General features: G+C 41.4%; 1 protein-coding gene across 2 annotated transcripts; it reads right to left on the reverse strand.

Annotated features, from left to right (window-relative positions):
- Nucleotides 1-378: 378 nt before the first annotated feature.
- Nucleotides 379-20,349, reverse strand: ghrhrb (growth hormone releasing hormone receptor b). Of its 2 annotated transcripts, none has more exons than XM_054789570.1 (13): nt 20,117-20,349; nt 16,882-16,990; nt 12,173-12,277; nt 10,705-10,805; nt 8,440-8,537; nt 7,035-7,167; nt 4,777-4,930; nt 4,638-4,698; nt 4,322-4,391; nt 3,263-3,354; nt 3,057-3,112; nt 2,930-2,971; nt 379-1,471 (listed from the first exon to the last, which is right to left on the reverse strand). In XM_054789570.1, exons 1-13 carry the CDS (start codon nt 20,273-20,275, stop codon nt 1,146-1,148), a joined length of 1,506 nt encoding a protein of 501 aa, XP_054645545.1. In that variant the 5' UTR covers nt 20,276-20,349; the 3' UTR covers nt 379-1,145. The 2 variants fall into 2 exon arrangements, with proteins under 2 accessions (XP_054645545.1, XP_054645547.1); XM_054789572.1 differs by having other exon boundaries at nt 1,143-1,471; nt 3,057-3,186.
- Nucleotides 20,350-21,259: the final 910 nt, after the last annotated feature.

A 21,259-nucleotide genomic window follows, 5' to 3' on the forward strand; every position in this document is an offset into this window, starting at 1 on the left:
TGGGGAGGTTGTATTTTCACCCCGTTTATTTAAAATGTGAGGATTTGTCTTTTTAATGTCGGATGTATTGTCTTTGTACTGCTAATAAATGTTAGGTACATTACGTATATTGTTGCTGTGGTATGAATTATTAGTATTATCATCAGTATGGACAGTACAAACTCAAGTGTAGCAGCATTATTTGCTTGTACTTCCACCGCTGTGGTGCTCTTTAAGCCCAATCTTTGGTGAGAAACATAACATTCTACTTATATTTTTGTAGCTGTTCATCGAGGTTGAAATCCATCCATTCATGTAATGAACTGAAATGATGTATTTTTTATATTTCTAATTCATTTTACACTACACACAAAACACAAAATCTGGTAAGGTCACAATTTAAGACAAAAACATTTGAGGAGCCGAAAGAGTGGGCTCTTTTTTTTCGGCTCTCTTTAAAAAAAAAAAAAAAAAAAAAAATGAAATTTCCATCACTCGAAGCGGGAGGACGACACTGCCAAAGGCTTTAGTTAGGTTAAGACACTAGATTGCTGGAAAGGGTTGCTGCGGGCGGCAGTAGTGCCGGCCACAGATGATCGGCTTCTGTGATCGAGGTTGAAAGGCGTTTATCGACATATGGCCGATTTTTTACACAAATTGGCCGATCTATCGGAGCATCCCTAGCGAACACCAAAAAGATGATGCAGTGTTTTGATGACGACAATGGAAAAAAAAACTACCACCAAGGGTGAAGTTAGTGCTCACTGACGAATAACCATAAAACAGAAAACTTCATTACTTTTTTGGATTGTTTTCCATTGGGTTTACGGACAACAAAAACATCATAAACGTCACAATCCCAAGTTGCAATTTAAGCCATACAACACTAGAAATGAATGGAGCCTCGCTTTTTGTTAGTAATACCAAGCAATTTTTCCCTTAAGAAATAGCGTAAATCCTATGAATCTGTTCCAGACACCCAAAAATATGAACAAAACACACATTTTATAAGACAATAATTACAGTTTTACATGCAGAAAGCAATGCACGAATGAAATGGATAAATAAACATTGTTGACTTCAATAGTGTTTATCACCTTCTTTTATCAAAGTGCTGGCACTCGCATCTTTCTTTGGCCCCATGGGGGGTTATTCTGCATTGATACTCAATAACACATAGAAGAACACAAAGTACACAAGTGAGAGATACCGCACTGTCCGCAAACAAGCACCATCATGTACGTTGTCGTGTGATCCGGCGTTAAATACGTTCCGTGGTGAGCGGGACCACCGTGGGTGTTGGTCAGACGGAGGAGATGTTGCTGGTGAGAACGTTGGCAGCGCTGGGCTGGTCTTTGGGGCTGGATTTGTCCAGGACGGATATCTGAGTAACGGTGCTGCTCTCGGTGAACAAACCTCGACGTTGTTTCCTGTAGTGCAGATACTTCTCTGTCTGCCACTTCCAGAACCTCTTCTTCAGCTCCGCTTGCACCTGGACCACAAACACATCCATCAGGGTTTGGCCTGGTATTATTTTGATGCATTGAAGTATCAGCAATAATGACTTCCTCTGGTAAGTAACCATATTTATGAAGAATTAACTCCATTACTAATTCAGTTACTTTTTTTGGAAGTAACTAAAGTAACTAATTACTTTTTTTTTTTTTTTTAAGTATACCCAGCAATGCTCACCGCACACAACACGTGGAGGTTTCTGTTCTCCTTTGCCCTGAATAAATGTTAGCATGGTTACCCAGCATGCCTTGCGGGTTGTAGGTACAAGTATAGTGTATGGTATAGTATTGCATGTGAGCACATGCCACTCCAAAGCTAAATCCCAGTTCTTACACATATAAACCATATTTTAGCAAACCCAACACATGCTTTTTGCATTAAAATTTTGTATTCAAAGACATGTTCTGCATAAAATCATGTAATGAATTCAGTTCACAAAACTGAAGACAAACTTTTTTTTTTTACACAGAATTTTTATGAACTGAATTTAATGAACTGAATTTTTATAAACAGAATTTTGAAACACGTGCATTTTGCTGGTTAATTTATTGCATTACATTTTCAGCATAAAATCATGTCACAAATTCACTTCACAAAATTGAAACTTGCTTTTTTTTTACACCATTTTTTTAAAACTGAATTTAAAAACACAGTATTTTAACAAACTGAATTGTTAAACACGTGCATTTTGCTTGTGAATTTTTATTCAATACAATTTTCTGCATAAAATCATATGAAAAAAATTCAGTTCACAAAATTGAAGACACTGAACTTTTATAAACCAAATTTTAAAAGAGTATTTTAACGCGCTGAATTTTTAAACACAATTTTTTTTTTAGACCAAATTTTTTTTTTATTGAATTATAAAACACAGTATTTTAACAAACAGAATTTTTTTGCTTGTGATTTTTTTTTATTCAATGAAATTTTCTGCATAAAATCATATTTAAAAACATTCGGTTTGCAAAATTGAAAACTTGTTTTTTTTTTTTTTTACACTGAAGTTTTATAAACCAAATTTTTGTAAATTACATTTTTACAACAGTATTTTAACAGACTGAACATTTATCCACACGGATTTTGCTTATACATTTTTATTCAATGACATTTTCAGCATAAAAACATGTAAAAAATTCACTTCCAAAGTTACATAAACTCAGAGTATAAAAAAGGCTTTGGTAATAAAGAAACAAATTAGCCTACAGATGCCATCATCACTCTCATAAATCGTTAGAATTCCTATTTTTTATTTTTTTCATGCTATTTTTACACTTATTTCATTTAATTGTACTTTTAAAAAATGTAATTATATTTATTTGGAATTCTTCTTATTTCACTTAATTACTGAGTAAGGGTGTTTTTGCGGTTCTCGTAAAGGCGCATGTGTGTTGTAAACATGTGACCACGCCTAGGGAGGTGTTGCAACGTCGCTTACCTCGCCATTTAAGAAGCAGTAGAGCAGGGACACCACAAATCCCTGCAACGGGACAATCGTAACGCTTCAGACGATGAAGCACCTTCAGACTGCTCCAAGTGTGTGTGAGACTTGGTGGCTATTTTACCTGAAAAGACCCCAAACCAAGCTCTATGAAGATACGAGCCTCTGCTCCTGTGTTTTCTGGCAGGAAGGCAAACACCATGTAATGCATCCCAAACAGAGGAATGAGCAGCAAAGTGGACTTGGCCAATCTCCTGCACACATTATTCACATTCATTATTCACGTTCATTCGTTCATTCATCATGACGCCATACCACAACACGCCTCACTTGAAGTGACTGGTATCGTTGCCGCCAACACCGGGACACCGCAGCTTCTGCACCAGGATGCGGATGACATTGATGAAGATGATGAAGTTTACCTGCAGGAATGACGTTGGCATAAATCAGTACCGCAAATTCCGGTGTATAAGCCGCACCCACTCAATTTAGAGGAAAAAACAGGTTTTTACATACAGTATATAAGCCGCACCGGTGTATACCTGTAAGCCGCGCGTGGCCACGCCATAAAATGGCATATTGTGGCGCGCACGTGTCCAAACAGCGCAGTATTTGACAGGAGCCAATCATGCGCTCAAAACGAGCTTGTCAACTCACTGGAAATCACTATGCTGAAAATGTACTAACAACACTAAATTCATCACACAGCAACTTAACACTCATAAGGTATACCTCAGATGTATAGAAACATGTGCCAATATGAGTTCAAAAGGAAAAAAAACAACAATTGGCTTGAGAAAACCATTTCATTGGAGGACAAGCAGCTCAGAAAATGGTGGATGACGCTGCAATGCTGCCTCAGTACACCAGAGGAAGCCAAAGGACCCGGAGACCAGCGGGAGGCTGATGTCATTGCAGCGCCCCAATTAATGCTCAGACACAATGCATTATGGGAAAACTTCATTTTAAACTCGCATTGGTACATGTTTGTATAGTTCTGCGGTACACCTTTGGAGTTCATGTCCTGTACTGGCCGTCCTGGGTTTTTTTGGTTGTTTTTTTTTTTTTTTACAAAGTGATGAAAATGTCCTGGTTTTGTTGTTTTTCAATTTTTTGGTCACATTTGGGGTCAGTAGAGGAACAAAATGCACAGGAAAATGAATAGAATTTTGAAACAAAAAAAGAATAAAACAAAAAGAGCATGAAATAATATAGAACAGTTAAAGCTGTCAGACACGTTGCTTCCTTCCATGCGTCCATTGTTTGTATCATCTGATTTAAGTGTACGTCGGCTGGTGTAGAGTCGAAATCAAACGGAAATCAAGTCATTCATAACACATATTAGATATATCTGACTCCCCAGTAGCCCCCCCCCCAACTGTAACTCACCAGTAATGATGCCGTTATGGGAGCTTTTATGATCCACCAGATGAAGGCCACATCTGTGTCGTCCCAGCAGCTTGGGCCCGACACATGTCAACCAGATAAACAAGACACAATATTGTACCTCTCTACACGAACCGCACCACAACGCAATTAAAACAATGTTGCTGTTTGATTTTTTACATGGTGTCTCGCTGTTGCAATAAAGCCGCCATAAAAATGATGCACGCTTCGTATCTTTGTGAGGCGATAAACTCACAAAAGTCAGCAAGGGATCAAATACTTACGCTCCTCACTGTATATTTTTTGGCAGAACGCTCACCCTCTGTTGTCGTAGAAGTTCCTGGCCAAGATCCACGCAGTTATGATCGTCGTCGGGAGGCCTGCAGAGGCACAGATAGCAAACTGGATGGATCAAGACAAAGCAGGTATATTATTATTATGTTATTATTGGCACCGACCCCAGCCGATGAGAATGTACCACCAGAAGTACTTCTTCTGGAAGACAAACGTGAGAGCCAGCAGGGTCTGGAGGTACATGCCCTCCACCAGGAGCCAGAAGTAGTTGGCCAGGATGCTGAACTGAAAGAAGGCCACTGCTGATTTACAGGATGTCTGCAGCGGGGGGAGGGCGACAACAACATTGCCAGTCACATGTGATGGGAGGCTTCAGAGGGTCAGCGAGTGGTGAGAATCTGCGATTAATTCATACGCCCATAAAAATGTCTATTTTTGACACCCAGCTCGCGCCTCGCCCTCCAAACCCTCCCGTTAGCTTGACGGTGATGTTTAGCATTTACAATCAGCGTGAGTAATTACGTATTAAATCAGCCGAGCACAAGAGCACATTTACCTTTTGTCTGTTTGTGTTAAAAAAAAATTGAAAAGTTGTGACTGGATTTGGATTAAATTTTCAGGGATTGTCGCAAATGGGATACAGAAGAACTGATGGCATTTTGGGGGTGATCCGGATCTCCATCTGGATCCAGGAATGTTTTTTTTTTTAATGATTCTTTAACATTGCGAGATGAGATAGGACCATTTTCCGCATTTCCACAAAAAATGATCAGAGCGCTTGGGGAAAAAAGCGCGACAAGTTTCCAAACAGGAAAAAAAAAGACTGATCCAAAAAAACTGCGACTCATAGCAAGTATGGTGAGTTCAAGGACCACCGGACAAAGTGTGACATCTCAACGCTTGATGAAAAAAGATCAGTGGAGCATGAAGGCATCAACATGTGGGCACATTGTACCCGCATTATTACGTATTTAGAAATGATCACCAACTTACGGTGAATGAGGTCTGTTTTCTGCAGAAAAAAATGCTTATTTTTTAAAATATTAAATATAAAAAACATATTTAGTCTGTATTTTTTAGTCTATATTTTTTTAATATTTAAAAATATATTTTTTAATTCACCATTCATTCATTTTCTACGCCGCTCATCCTCACAAGGGTCGCGGGGGCATGCCGGAGCCTATGCCAGCGGACTTTGGGCGAGAGGCAGGGCACACCATGGACTGGTCGCCAGCCAATCGCAGATTTCCAAAAATATTTCAGAAATATTTTTTTGACCAGCAATACGTGAATTTGCTGGTTGGCTGCTTGCTTGTTTTCCACATTTGTCCGTTTTAAGAGCTTGTGGTTTGAATTGCTTTTGTCTTTTTCTCAAAGTGGTTTGGTTGAGCTTTTTAAGTTGACGTTCTTCCGGTTAGGTCAGGGGTGTCCAAAGTGCAACCTCTAAAAATACAATTGAAGAAGGAAGAAAACAAAAAAAATTAAAACCCCAACAACAACAGCAAAACGGGAAAAAAAGAGCAGTCGCTTTACAAAAATAAAGAAAAAATTAACACAGGAGAAAAAGTCATAATATGAGAAACAAAAAAAAATGTCACGTTTCGGCTTTGCGGTCAAGTGGCGACGACCCAGAGAATTCAGAGAGCAGGACGCAAGCACAGCGACGCAAACGCAGCTAAAAGTATATTTTTAGTAATAATGCTCCGACAACCTAAGGAGCGCGCACGTGCACTCAATGGAAGCGTAACTCAAGCAAGCAGCAGGTGCGAGAGATAAGAGGAAAACACACCAGAGAAACAGAACAGGGCAGAAACGAAACTAATACCAAAATAAAGGCATAAAACATAAAACTAAGACATAAAAAGGCACATAAAACAAACTGTCACGTGGGCGATGTTGGTTGCAATTTTAGGGAAATTATGTTGGATAAAAGTTACAGTATTATGATAAAAAAGTCAAAATATTATGAGAGTAAAGAGAAAAAAAATGTTGGAGAAGAACATTAAAATATTTGTAAACGTAAAACAAAGAAAAGGGAAAACGAGCAAAAAAGTGTAATGTAATGAGGAAAAGTTCATATTAATAATACGCTTTGTTTTCTTTACGTATAAAAACATCTTCGCAAAGCTACGTGGGTTGGTTTGAAAAATGCAAACGTGGCCCCCGCATTTTTTCATTTTTCAGTATGTGGCCATCGGTGGAAAAAATGTGGACACCCCTGGGTTAGGTGGATGTGTGGCATGCGTACATTCACAGAAACAAAACACATGCAAGCATGCTGCCCCCTCCAATGGAGTGTAAATAGTCTTCATGTTTTCATCAAATCATTTCAGCATTTTCCCCTCCCAACATGAAATGTAATTCCTGTTTATTCCTTTTTCTCTGTGCAATAATGAATTCACCTGCCCGTTGGCACACTCACAGTGGACATGAAACAGTGGTCCAGGTTTTCATCCGAGAAAAGAACCGAGTCCTTAATGAAAACAGCGCTGGCTCTCAGGATGAAGGAGAAGAAGAGGTTCATGTGAATGTAGTTCCGCGTGCAGTGAAACTTCCTGATGGGGAGGAGAACTGTCTCATAATTCTAAAACGGACGTTAGGCCTTTTAACTCATTCAATCCCAGCCATTTTTCAAAATTCAACCCCTTCGGTAGCGGCCATTTTAGATTATTCTGACCGATCGATCAAGGTACGTATAATATTGTGTTCTATGGTTATATAAACATGGAACCTACCAACAGAAACATTAGACTCTTGTCTTTCATCAGAAAAAAAGGGTTTGTTTCTACCTTTTTCCGTTCTTTAGTAATCATCAGCAGAACATCGGCAAGTTTCGGGCAAATATCAGTTCCCAACTACAAAAGGGAGAAAATCAGCTTTCACTTTGACACAAATATTTTTGGCTTTTGTGAAATATCTAAACAACTCTACCACAACATAAACAACACCATTTTTTTAACATAAAAACAACAATTTATTTACAAAACATATTTACAATTTTAACATTTGGAACTGAAACATGTGAGCTGGCACCGAACTATGCGTGTGCACGTGCATGTGTGCGTGCTTGTGGTATGCAATGTAACGGGCGCCACACACGGGAGGCGACGCGTAGAAAACCATACACATGGGAGGCGACGAGCGTCTGTGACGTGCTCGCATCCAGACCGAAGTAGACGAGTCTCCCACGGTTTTGATTGGCTGTCAGATGTGGAGGGAATTTGAGGGTATCAAAGTGGTTCAGAGGAGGAAAAGCAGCCGGTGTTGATGGAGTACTCTTGCTACGACCCGATCTTGCTAGCATTGAAGATAAACTTACATCAATGTCAGCAACTTGTCCGCTCATTGGTCGACCAGCGAAACTCCCGCTGATTGGTCTCGTCTGGGCGACGGCGATGAAAAGTTGAACATTTTTAAACTTCCTGGAAACACACACTTTCACGTACACAAATTTCACGTGTCGCCTGGCTGGACGGTGGCACGCGATAATCGTTGTATCGCGCAGGTTCCATTGAAATTGAATGGAGTAGAGGCGATGTCGCCTCCCGTGTGTGGCGCCCATAACGGCTTCCTCTTCCTGTCATGTGTGTTTCTCCTTCCTCTCACGATGCACTTCTGCCACCTAGTGGCCGTTTGTAGAGCATTAAAATTGCTCTCAAGGCACCTCAACACCTCTTTTAGCCTCTCGCACAATCCAAAACAACGTAACAAAACATATATCGTGTTTATGAAAACATATAACTACGTCTTTGGTACTGAATGAGTTAAAAGTGTTGACTCAACGGTGAAAGACGGTATTATTGTTGGACGTGTGGAGATGAAGTTACCTGAATACTGTGAAGACAAAGATGGCGGATATAAGCGAGATGAAGGAGGTTGCATAGCCAGCGGTATACACCTGCTTGAAGTTGGAGAAGTATGTTGTCTGTGGGAAACAAAAGAAAACGACAAAGTGCAACAGTAAGATACAGCTTGATGCCCATTTTGGACTAGCCTTTTATTGTGGCCAGCCTAAGGCACACATGTGCAGTAATGATCCTGTCTAATGGTCATCTTGGTATGGATTATTTATTATTAGAGTTATGAGTGCTCACTAACACAGAATAAGACAGATTTGCGTGCAATCTTTGAGAGCGACGGCCCTTTTGCGTACACATCTTTGAGTTCAGCTCATGAAAAATGGGAGCAAAAACAAAAGTGTTGCGTTTGTATTTTTGTCGAGTGTTTATCGTATCCGTTTTCTCTTTACGGTTAAAGCCGGTTTAGGACCTCGCAGCTGATGACACATGTCAAGTCCCCCCCCCACCGGAATAAAGCGAAAGCAAAACTGAGGCTCAGCATGCAGCAGCCATCTGCTCGAACCGGTTCAGGTCAGAGTTCAAAATGTGAAAATAAATAACTGCATAACAAAGTACGGTTACTGATAATAAAACGGACGAAGTCAAGTCAAAGTTCCTCACTCGTTCCAAGTAAAACACGATTCACACGATACTTGTCCAAAATGGCTGCTTCAAATCAAAATGGCTGACTTCCTGTTTGTTTTCAAACATGGGTTCTTGGGACTTTTTTGTGCGTCCTTTCATGAGTGTCGTCTCCACCGAATTTCATGAAGATTTGTGAAACAGTTGGCGGGGGACAATTTTTTCTAAATTCATAGGAGGCGCTGGCCAGTCAGTTTGGGCTGGTCTCATTTGGGAACTGCACCATTTGGCTCAGGCTTGGATTCTTACTTGCCGTTTACGTTTTCAAGCAGATATGACCATCTGCAGTCAAATTCTGGCACTTTGATGGTCGTGCCACACCCACCACGTGCGCTTTACATGCATGTGGTTTGCAATTGAAGCTCATCAGTCTGCCTGTCATACTTCCTCTTGAATTTGATGTCCATCTGAAAAATCTCCTTGGAGGAAAGGGCTAATGTAAGCCGGAAACATTCCCAGTCTCCACCGGGTGGCGCTGGGACGAATTGACAAAGTGAGCTAAGCGTAGCTTCAAGGTGGCGTCTTCATCATATGTTCCAATGATGATGAAGATCTGACCTTGTGGAGCCGAGCTATGAACGTTTATAGCTTTGCTCAAAGTTCAAAGCAACGTTAACATCAAAAGATCAAAGTCTGACGAATCAAATTCGACTGTGATGTTACGAAAGTTAATATTACAAAATCATTCGTATGACTTTACCTGTCGTATGAGTATTACATGATTGGCTCATTGACTGCCAGCCACGTTCAGAGAAGAGAGTTTTTGGGTATTTTTGCTGAACTTTCAAGACCCACAGAATACTGAGTTTTAGGCCTACGTAAACATTGAAACTATCTAAAGAAACGTTAGACTCTCTTCTTTCATGAGAAAAAAAAGTTAGTCTCTAGCCTTTTTGTGTCTTTCGATATTAGCGGTAGAACATAAGGTAGTTTCAGCAAAAACACCTGATTTTGACCCAAAAAACTGAGAAAACAAGCTTTTTCTGCAGAGAAGCCAATTCAAGCAGCGGGACGGACGTGGGAATGAATCCCTGCTGCTGACCGATCCAGATGGCAGCCGCTTGTCAGAAGAATCAGGGTCGGGTTCTGAGTCACCCAACTCTGAAGTGCTTCCGGTGTCACGCCACATGGCTCAGCGACGCTAACCACTAGCTAGTTGCTTCGGCTGCCATTGTCAGCTGCATTTGTGTCTACGTCACCAACATCGCCCATGTCACCTCTGTCTTTGGCGATCGCGTCACTACTGAAGGCAGATCCACCGCCGGACAGTGTTAGCTGCCTGTATTTGTTGCCTCCGCTCGATTTCTGCACGTGTTTCGCCATTTTCTTCTCTCAACCCACAATCCGTCTTCTTCATAGACAATCTGTCGCCGCCGGTTGGACTGAAACAGTCAATTGTCACCCTCACAATACAACGGCTTGTTTTCTCACTTGCGTTCAAATGTAAAGCTAGGGAACAAAAGGTCCATCAATAAGTCTGTTATTTTCTGCGGTCAATTGAAAAAATATCGATCTAAAAACGTAAAAGGCTAGGTATAGGTTTGTGTTGCCGTCGCGTCGTGCCATGTAGACCGTGTCAAACAGCAAGACTTTTATGCTTTTATGTTTTACCTCCGCCTCGGACTGGCTGTCTTCGGCGAACTCACAGGCTTCCTTGTAGGTCGGGTAGAGCTCAGACCATCCATCCTCTGTGCAGTTCCTGTAGACGTAACCTAGGACATCACATCAAGCGGTGCTAAGGACAGAGCTACCAACAGAAATAGTTACACATGACATTAAATTTGTAGAGGCTGTCAAGCCTTTGTAATCTTCAATCTTGATTAACCATAAGATTTTTCTAGTTAACTCACAATTAATCATGATTAATGTTCTATTGACCTTAAAGAGATATTTTTTTACACTATAACAACGCAGGGACAAACAATTAGGCTTCGTTTAAACAAATGGTTGGTTTATACCAGAAGAATAAACCCCCCAGCTGCTCGATGCTGATTTACATTGAAAATCCCATATAGGCGCTGGCGATTAGCATTAGCGATTTAAATGGCAGTTTCAAACACCTCCCGATTTGACAACTACTCAGACATTTAAATGTCCGTTCCACTTGAACAGACGATGCATAACAATCATGGCATACTTTCACGGCTCAACAAGAGACAGGACTGACACATTCACTCTCACTGGCAGCAGCTGCTTCCCGCCCACAGCAGTACTCCCAAAAACAACCTGAACATAAATGCATACAGGTACTTGCAAACGAGACTCATACAAGCAATAGAAAAAAGAATTAAAGAAAAAATCGGCCCCATAGGCGGGCGATGGAGGAAATACTGTTCTCCACGATTATATATTATTTCATATTTATTATTATTTTTTATTTGAGGTGATGATGGCGCACCATTACACCCCGAGGACCTAATGAAATTAAAAGGTTTACAGCTCCAGAAATAGCGACGCTGGCATGTCCAACTCTGCAGCACAGCCAAGCTCGACGGATGGAGTTTGAGTCACGAGAGGTTTTGTGTAGGTACCGTAACGTGACTTGTAGACCCTCCTGGCGGGTGCAGGGGCGGGCGCGAAGGCTGAAGCTCCGAGGGAGGTTGCCAGGCCTCAACATCGCCATACTTAACGAGATGTTCCCATTCCGTATTCATGCTCTGGGCTCCTACGAGGAAGTCTTTGATTTTCCAATTCATTTTTTTTTCTGCAATAGCCCCGCGAACACATCGACAACGCTACAGCACTTGACATTTCCTCGCATCTGCGGAGGTGGAAATCCACTGAGGTCCAAGAACCCACTAACATCGAGTTATGAGGTCAACAACAGCAACCCTACGCCTACTTCTGTAGCACTTTTGCTATGTGCTGTCTTTTATTCTCAATTCAATCTAGTGCATCATTTGTTCAGCAAGCATCCCACATACCGCATTAAACAAGCTTCTATCTACAAAAGAACACCCGCTCATTTTCACATAAAAATACAATCCTACACTTATTAACTTATTCTACTGCTTTGCCTTCAGCTTTTCTTCCAAATGTTCCTGTCAAATGAAAGAAAAACAGGTTGCATACGATGTACCTCGCTTCTGAAACAGCTGGGAGACATTGGCACATGACACACGGACCACCTGTCCCACCTCGGCACGCCACCAGCAGCGAATGTTGTCCCACGCTGTTGGACACACTGAGAAAGGACGAAGACATCCATCAATTACACTTTGCTACAATCCCTTTATTGAAAGAAGAAAGAGGTTGGAAGAGGAAAGGAAAGCAAGACAATAAATATACTGTAATACGTTATATCTCTCTCTCACTCTGTGGCATTTTTTTAAAATTCATTAATAAATGGGTGTTTCGTGGTTGACTATGGCCTATTGTTTGTCAAAAATATCGAAGGACAAGTCATATGAAGTATTCTGGTCACTGTGCATCACTAATGACACAAAACATTGATGAGACATGACATTACATCACCTTAACAATGCATGCAGTCAGCCATGGCACGTCCGACATGATAGAGTCAAAATAAGTTCTCCTATTCCGTGTGGAAGTGGTAAGTTTTTGGCTTCTTACTTTGTCCTTCGTCCCCACTCCGTCTGAAACACTTTCTTCATAATAATAAATAAATCGGAGGCTAACTAGTTATCTCGCTAGCATGCTATGCTTACAGCCTTGGGTGTCTCTTGTGTCCCTGCAGTGATCCGTAGCCTGCGCATTAGCGCATTAGTGTAAAGGTGACTATAAAGGTGCTATTTCATGTCTACAGAGCTCTAATAATGGTAAAAAAAAACTTATTGAGAAAGACATAAACAGGTAATATTGAATCCTACTTTGCGAGAATTCACTTACTGAGGTTGGGTCTGGAACCAGTTAACCGCGATAAACGAGGGATGATGATTATAGTCTGCTTTCAGAGTCATTCATGGGCCTGCCTTTTCATATCCAATACTGTGAGCTCCAACTTAAAACAACACAATTCACAAGTAAATAATAAAACTACTTAAGGATGAACTGCAGTGTGTGTATGGGGGGGCTGAAGTACCGTTGTACCGTTACTGTACACAATACGCAGTAAACATTAAGGACAATTTACAAAGAAACTCTGATATTTCCAACGAGAAAAAACTCTGAAATGATGACTAAATGTCAATCGGAATTGATGTTCTACAATCTTAGTCGTGTATTGGTCCCCTTGCTACTTTTCCACACACCGTATCTCAGCGAGCCATGTTTTCATGGTACAATAAAGCATTTTTCAACATTACCGTGACCATAATATTGTTACAAACGATATAAGAGAAAAGGCACCAGTGGGATATACACTGCAATATCCTCCCTTTAATAAACAGTGGAGTTATAAGGCAAAAACAAGGCGGGGAACATGAGCAGGCAGATAAAAGAAACACGGGGATAAAAGAGCAAAGAGATTGGGCAGCCATGTTGTGTAGTTCAGCTGTCAGATAATAAAAATGTTTAAACATTCTTCTTGCATGCAGACGTTGCTGCTGTTTGGTTCAATGTCACAGCCGTGTGGGTAAAACCCAAACGCAGGAAATAGCGTGGAAGTTCAGGAACGACAGAATAGTGAACTGCAGGAGCCGACATGACCAAGACTTCACTGAATAGAACTCAGTGACATTAACGGCATACATTTCAAGGCTTATAAATAGCATCAATGGACTATATTCTAATATTCTGCTAAAGCATCACAAAACCCTCAAACTCCTAAAACTGTGAAGATTCAAAACAGTTACGACCGTCGAGACTGACAATGCGAGACTTCTTCTGTTCTGCTCTGGCATAAGACCCGGGTTTAGACCCGGTCACAATCATATCATTCCTGTGTGTGCTTTCCTCCAGGTCATCCATTCAACACTTCATTTTGCGGTGTTTGAGCTTTTAAACCGTCACTTACTTCATGTGGCGATCATCGCTCAGTTCCGTCCTGATACTTTTGATTGCCTTCCTTTGGTCCTCAGCGGTCTATATTTTAAGTTAAGCTTGTTGATAAAATGTTGTAATTGCTTTTTATTCTTTCCTAAGAGTCCTCTCAGAGTTAGGAATAAAGCACATATTATTTGATGAAATACGTGGTTTTGGGCGTTACAAATAGATCGTTCTTTTGGTTTGATGTCTCCTTCTGTATCACGTCCAGATATTCTCATTCATCTCAGTCACTGGATTCTAAGAGCATTGAATCGATTGCAACCAGGCTGTTCAGGCTGTCTAAGAAGACGTTTCGCCTCTCATCCGAGCAGGCTTCATCAGTTCATGCTCACGACTAGATAGGACAGCTCTAATCAGCAGGGGCTGTGCAGAATCCAAAGTATTTATCCTCTAAGGCAGAAGCAAGCCCCAAACAAAAATGGATTCAATCTCTTGCGGCAACGGCAGTCGTTAAGACACAGCCTTGACGGTCGTTTTGTTGTGTCACCCTCGTTAAGCGCCTGAAAGCAAAGGTGGCTGTGTCTTGTGTGTTATTTGTTAGAGGCTAAATTGTTGACACTTTTAGGAAGGGATGAAAGGACAGCACTGCATGTGGGGGAGAGGCCGTGTCGCAAACCTCCCCCTCGGTTGAAGTGCAAGGCTTCCCTCACTCCTCTTTCAAACCATCTGAATATGGGTAACGGATGCCAGCCTGTGGGGCTGTGCAAGTGTACGTTGGTAAACCTCACTCCCTCCGCCTTAAGAGTTGCGCTGAACACGCGGTCAACAGCCTGGGCTTTTGGCCATGTGGTCAGCGCTCTCACCTCCCGTTGCGAAGGTCCTGTGTTCGAGCCCCGGTGCGGGCGGTGCGAAACAGGGCAGGTTACATATGTACATTTTCGTCCTCAAAAGAGCGCTTTTTCTCTTCGAGGTGCAGGTCGACAGCTGAGTCTTGACCTGAAGAATTAGCCCGTCCGGGTTGTGACATGCAGCTGCTTTGTTTCCTCAGTATAAGAACCACTGCGTTCCTGGATAACATACACCGGGATTTCTGGGTGTGGGGTGTCCGATCTTTGGGGTGTTCCAGCCAACGTTGTGCTGGTTAAAAATTCTACTCAGTTTGTGAGAAAGACCTGACTCATACAGAACGACAGTGTCAATATGTCTGTCACGCTTCCTCATGCACCTTGCTCTTGTTCCTTCTGGAGGTTTTGAGAGCCTCCCTCGTGTGCTTATGCTCTTCCTCTTTGGTCTGCGGACTGGTGGGGACATTATCAGCTCTGTGCTGCAGGGTTCTGATAACACCCAGTTTGTGTTCCGGCGGGTGGTGAAAAAAAATCTTCTTGTGGATCTGGCCCAAAATCTCTGTCCTGTATTATCTCGTTCGTCTTCATAGGTCTGGGATCCATTTCGTGAACTCTTTCCGTAGTTGTAACAACCTTATTGTCATCTCTGCCTTCTGTGATTCACATCTCTTTCATCATTAGCCTCCAGAAGGTACTATTTTCTTGCTACCTCATCCATCGTCCCGTGCATCTCTATTTCCTGGGACTCTTCTGTCTCCTCTGACTGTTCCTCTGGGCGGGGAGGTTCCAGGCCAGAAAGTTGTTGTGTAACATTCCTGCAAGGCATTCTGTTGCTAGGCAATTTGTTAGCGATGGCTCGCTTGGCTTTATAGAGGCAATCATCTCATCCAGTGCTTCTCAGATAGTGGGGTGGGATGGCATTTTTGAGGGTGGGGCGTGAGAGGCAGGGGGACTTTCAGTATTACTCATCTTCAAGGTTGGCAGGTCTGTTAGTGTTTTTATCCATGCTTGGATGATGGAGGTGCCAGCAACTCATACAGTGGTTTGTACAGATAGTACTCAAAAATAGTATTTCCAATTGGATGGTTGTGAAAAAAATCTCTGTCCTCTAAAGGGGGGGTCATGACAGCAAACGATTAAAGGAAAACTGCACTTTAAACACGCTGTGGTGCTCTTAGAGCCGGTTCGTTCGTGACAAATTTACATGAAGAGATTTGACCTATTTTGAGCTAATTTATCTATTGAGCTGGCTCTTTGTTTTTATATTTTGTAATAGATAGATAGATAGATAGATAGATTAAATTTATGTGCCTTAGTTCCTCAGTAACTACTCTACTCATTAGTTCCTAATTAGTTATTCAGTAACTACTCTACATTTATGTGCCGTAGTTCCTCAGTAACTACTCATTAGTTCCTCATTAGTTCATTAGTTCCTCAGTAACTACTCTACTCATTAGTTCCTCATTAGTTTCTCAGTAACTAGTCTAAATTTATGTGCCTTAGTCATTAGTTCCTCATTAGTTCTTCATTAGTTACTCAGTAACTAGTTTAAATGTATGTGCCTAGTCATTAATTCCTCATTAGTTCTTCATTAGTTCCTCAGTAACTAGTCAGAATGTATGTGCCTTTGTCATTAGTTTCTCATTAGTTCTCCATTAGTTACTCAGTAACTAGTCTAAATTGATGTGCCTTAGTCATTAGTTCCTCATTAATTCTTCATTAGTTCCTCAGTAACCAGTCAAAATTGATGTGCCTTAGTTCCTCAGTAACTACTCTCCTCATTAGCTTCTCATTAGTTCTTCATTAGTTCCTCAGTAACTAGTCTAAGTTTCTGTGCCTTAGTCATTAGTTCCTCAGTAGTTTTTTATCAGTAACTGTACAGTACTGTAACAGTACTGTATTTTTGTGTACCTTATTACATAAGGATTGTGGATGATGGGCAATATTCCCCCCAAAAGTGCAGTTTTCCTTTAACTTTGATTGAACCTGACTTTGCCTGCATGTGAATCCATAGCAGTGAATACATCAACAGTTACGTATGTCACTGCTCACACACCTGCCCCAGTGGAAAGGTTGCTCTCTTCCTGTTTGAGGATCTGGCTGCATTCGTCCTGCGCCTTCATGTGCTGAACCACCAGGGCACAGTCTGGATGAATGGCCTTTGTCTAAAAGCACCAAGAGAAATTTAGTTGGCCATGAAAAACAAACCAAAAAACAATCACAATGATAAGACAGTGAAATGTGGTTGTGGCAGCAATTGCTTGTGATGCAAAATAAAACAAGAATTTAGAAATGTGATGGCAGGTTAGTGTGAGTCCATTTTTTGTGTGTGCAGCCCCAGTTGGAAGGGCTTGTGTAAACATGTGATGTACTTCAATGTACAATAATCCAATAAGTGGCATTAGGCTCCCATCCTGCAGTTCCAAGTGAAGAAGTGATGTATAATGCAGAGAAAGGGATGATGAAAGGAGTACCTACAGCTCTGACAGTAAACAAACATTTCTCAGGAGGAAACATAACTAATAATGGAAGCGACAACACAAGAGCCTTAATAGCCATCAGGATCACTGCCGCCTCCGCTCTGATGAAACCTTTTGTGGTAATGCCTCTACGAGGCCCCCCGTAGGATGCCGGCTGGAGAACCGCCTATTTGCGGACCCCGAGCTGAATGTGAGACTCCGTCCCTGTCAGACCTTACGTAAGATGGAAAATGCCAGATTGTGATCGTTCAACCATGCAAATGTCAAACAATAACTTGCGTAGACAGCCACGATGTTATTAAAAGTGGATTTCATCTGCACATTTGTTATCTCCAGACATATCCAAACTAAATCATATTTTAGTGTTCATGTACAAGGTGTACGTGGATGATGTTAGTATGAAAGTAAAGACTTTGATGGTGACTGGGGATGTGAAAATGTGTACTGTAGTCTCTTGCCACTCTGCACGCTGTTACGGGTTTTCAAAAATATATTTATTTATTAATAAATCATCTCTCTTTTGTCTATTATTTGCCCAACAACATGTATATTTAAGCACGTTTTGTGTGTTTGTTGCCTCAGTTAAGCATTTTCAAGCATAAAAATGGCAAATGAATAAAAATATGAATATAATGAATTGAGAAGACGCATTCAAAGACGTTGTGATGATATTTATTGGGATGTCCAGATCCTATCTTCAGGATCGGGATCGGATGCCGATCTGCTGTTTTTGAAGGTAGGCTTCTACGACGAGATCGGGCCGATCCGGATGCCGTATAATGTTCTCAAAGCTGGTTGCCACTCGACTCCCGCCACCCGCAAGAAGAAGAAAAGGCAACACCACTACACAGACATGTCTGTGGTGTACCGTGGTGAAGTTACTTTCACTTTGGACGTTGGATATTTGGCCTTTCGGAGTTCCAGTAGTACCCCCCCACTATTCCCAGGCTGTTTTGTCATGGCACGGGGAGCTTGCACAGGAAGTGCTGCTCTCACCACGGGTTGTTCATACCACGGGCCGTCCTTAAATTACTATTCCGCTGAAGAGAGTTTGCTAAAAAAAAATGTCATATATTCTAAATCACACCCCAAATTGATCTATAACCAAGTCAAATGATTAGTCTGATCATAAAAGTATTTTGCACGCCCATTTTTTTCCAATTTTGTCCTTTATTGAATGGACTTTTATTGGATCTTTTATTGGATTAGGGACCCGACTCACGGAGGTTTGTTACAAAAACCAAACAATATTGTTGGTCATGCTGTGTAATAAAAAAGTAAATTCAGCAATACTTTGGTTGCATTATTTCTAATGATTTGAAGAGCTATTTTCATAACCACATTCAATTACACAAATTCATGGTGTAACAAACGTTTGTTTATAAAAAAAAAATATTAAAAAAAAAAGATCAGTACCAGATCGGATCAAGACTATTAAAAAAATTGAATCGGAAGCCAAAAAATGTGAATCGGGCCATCCTTAATATGTAGTATTCTACACTGGTCACTAAGTGTCAGTCATGATATATTGGTGAGTCAATAGCCACCGTAGGAAGTATTGTACAGAAGCTGGAAGTAAAAAAGGAACAAGGAACTTTCCCAATGCTAACATGTGTGAGTCTATATTATGTCCTATTTATGTCTAATATGTCTTATTTTCTCATATTATGTCTAATTTATTGGGTAATACAAGGGTGAAGTTAACTATAGGGGTGTTTTTTCATCTCGAGAGGGCTCTAATAATGTTAAAAAACGTATTTAGAAGGTTGTAAAGAGGTTTTCGCCAGGTTTAGGCGAATTGGTGCGGCATCTGCAGTGAAGCGGACTCTGCATCTGTCCGTTGTGGTGAAGAGAGAGCTGAGCCGAAAGGCAAAGTGCTCAATTTACCGGTCGATCTACGTTACTACACTCACCTATGGTCATTATCTTTGAGTAATGACCGAAAGGACAAGATCGTGGGTAGAAGCGACCGAAATGAGTTTTCTCCATGGGGTGGCTGGGCTCTCCCTTAGCGATAAAGTGAGAAGCACTGTCACCCGGGAGAAACTTGGAGTAGAACTGCTGACGCTTTGCATTGAGAGGAGCCAGATGAGGTGGCTCGGGCATCTGGTCAGGATGCCTCCCTGGTGGGGTGTTCAGGGCACGTCTGGCCGGTAGAAAGCCTCGGGGAAGACCCAGGACATGTTGGAGAGACTATGTCTCTCAACTGGCCTGGGAACACCTCGGGATCTGCCGAGAGGAGCTGGATAAGTGGCCGGAGAGAGGGAAGTCTGAGCTAAGTTTATGCTTAGGCTGCTGCCCCCGTTACCCGACCCGGATAAGCGGTAGAGGATGGATGGATGATAAACAGGTTTTCTATGCTCTGCCTGTGAAAATATTCTATTTCTAAATAAGGAATCCTGAAATTGACTTCCCACGGTTGGGTCTGGAACCAATTAACCGCGATAAATGAGGGATTACTGCATATTGATAGCGTTGCATAGAGATGATCATGGCAACACAAATGCAACCACTTAACATTGAGCACAAACTTACAACAACCACCGAAACATTGTTCCACCCTCCTCAGGGAATCGAATGTTCCCTGAGGGCCAATAAAAATGAGCTGTGGAGCGCACTTTGGTCACCCCAACGTTAAGATCGCCTAATTGTGTATTCACTGATATAGTGCATTTATCAAGAACATGTAGTCAGCGCTCCTGGCAATTTCATTCTGTTAAGTAAAAAAAAAATCTTGGCTAACATGATGATCATGCAAATAATCCAGGTAAACACATACCTTAATATAAGATACTTTAATATCGTACTCACTGTTTGCTGCAGCAACAGAAGGCAAAGTAACGTGGCCACCCGTTTCCAGCAAAAGTCTCCAGAGACAGCCATCCTGCACAACAACATCTGTGAGCTTTGTCCACTTGCAAAATTGTTTCCAAGGGGGGTAAAAATGGAGTGAGATCCCTTCCCAAGCATCAACAAACTCAGGGGTGAGTGGCGTGTTTGTGATGGACGAGCAAGTCAGTCGACATCAAGAGCAGAGAAGAGAAGCCACGTTCAACTGAGGCAGAGAGGATGCTCGTGAAAGCAACCACATGCAGTCCCTGTCTCAGTTTGCACACTTCCATACTTGGAAGGGTGGGCGGATCGATCCAAATATTGATACCAAGGGCAGTATCAGTTGTAATCTTGATGGTGAATATTTTATTTTCACAGATATGTGTGTGTGTGTATGTGTGTTTTGGTGTGTTCATATTGTTACATTGTTGATCTTCTGTATTAATATTTGGGTACGAGAAGCCAAGGATTTGAATATGAGCCAATTTTTTTTACATTTTTTAAACTTATTTGTCACAATTAACTTGTGTTGTTGTTACAGTGTCTTATACTGTATTTATGTTAGGGATATCAAATTAAGGCATTGATTGCAATTTATTAATTAGTCATATTTAGTTCATTTTTTTTATCACGTTAATCAAATATTTAAGTTCTAACTTTACTGTTTCTGTATGTAAATTGCCTTTTTATAAAATCAGTATGTGGGCTTCATGTGTTAGAGTTGTGGGTGCAAGACAACGGTCAGTCGCACCCTGACGGGAACATTGATTGGCTGTCATTGTGTTTGGGCTTGTTTAGCAGAGGTGTGGACGCGAATCACAGTTTTGATGACTTTGGAGTCGACTTGACAATATCATCAAAGACTTGCAACTCGACGAACATCAATGACTCGGGACTTGACCTACTTTTCAGTTAATGTGTTTAGTAAAATGTGTTCCCATTCCAAGTATTCTAACAAGATTGTTAACTCATTCAATACCAAAGACGTAGTTACACGTTTTTATAAACCCGAACGCCCAATCTCAACACCGCATTTTACACGTCTCTTACGTTTTTTGCTCAGGAGGCTTTAAAGGAGGTGATGATGCAACTCCTCACGAAAGGTTTAGGCTTGAGAGCAAT

The sequence above is a fragment of the Dunckerocampus dactyliophorus genome, chromosome 10, assembly GCF_027744805.1.
Source record: "Dunckerocampus dactyliophorus isolate RoL2022-P2 chromosome 10, RoL_Ddac_1.1, whole genome shotgun sequence".
NCBI lineage: Eukaryota > Metazoa > Chordata > Actinopteri > Syngnathiformes > Syngnathidae > Dunckerocampus > Dunckerocampus dactyliophorus.

What these genes read in the sequence shown, in the direction of transcription:
- ghrhrb (XM_054789570.1), bottom strand. Translation starts at nt 20,275, where the DNA reads ATGCTTGGGAAGGGATCTCACTCCATTTTTACCCCCCTTGGAAACAAT. An exon ending in CCAGCTGTTTCAGAAGCGAG is followed by an intron (nt 10,806 to 12,172) that starts GTACATCGTATG and finishes GTGATGTCCTAG; the next exon opens with GTTACGTCTACAGGAACTGC. An exon ending in TTGGTTTGGGGTCTTTTCAG is followed by an intron (nt 2,972 to 3,056) that starts GTAAAATAGCCA and finishes GTCCCGTTGCAG; the next exon opens with GGATTTGTGGTGTCCCTGCT.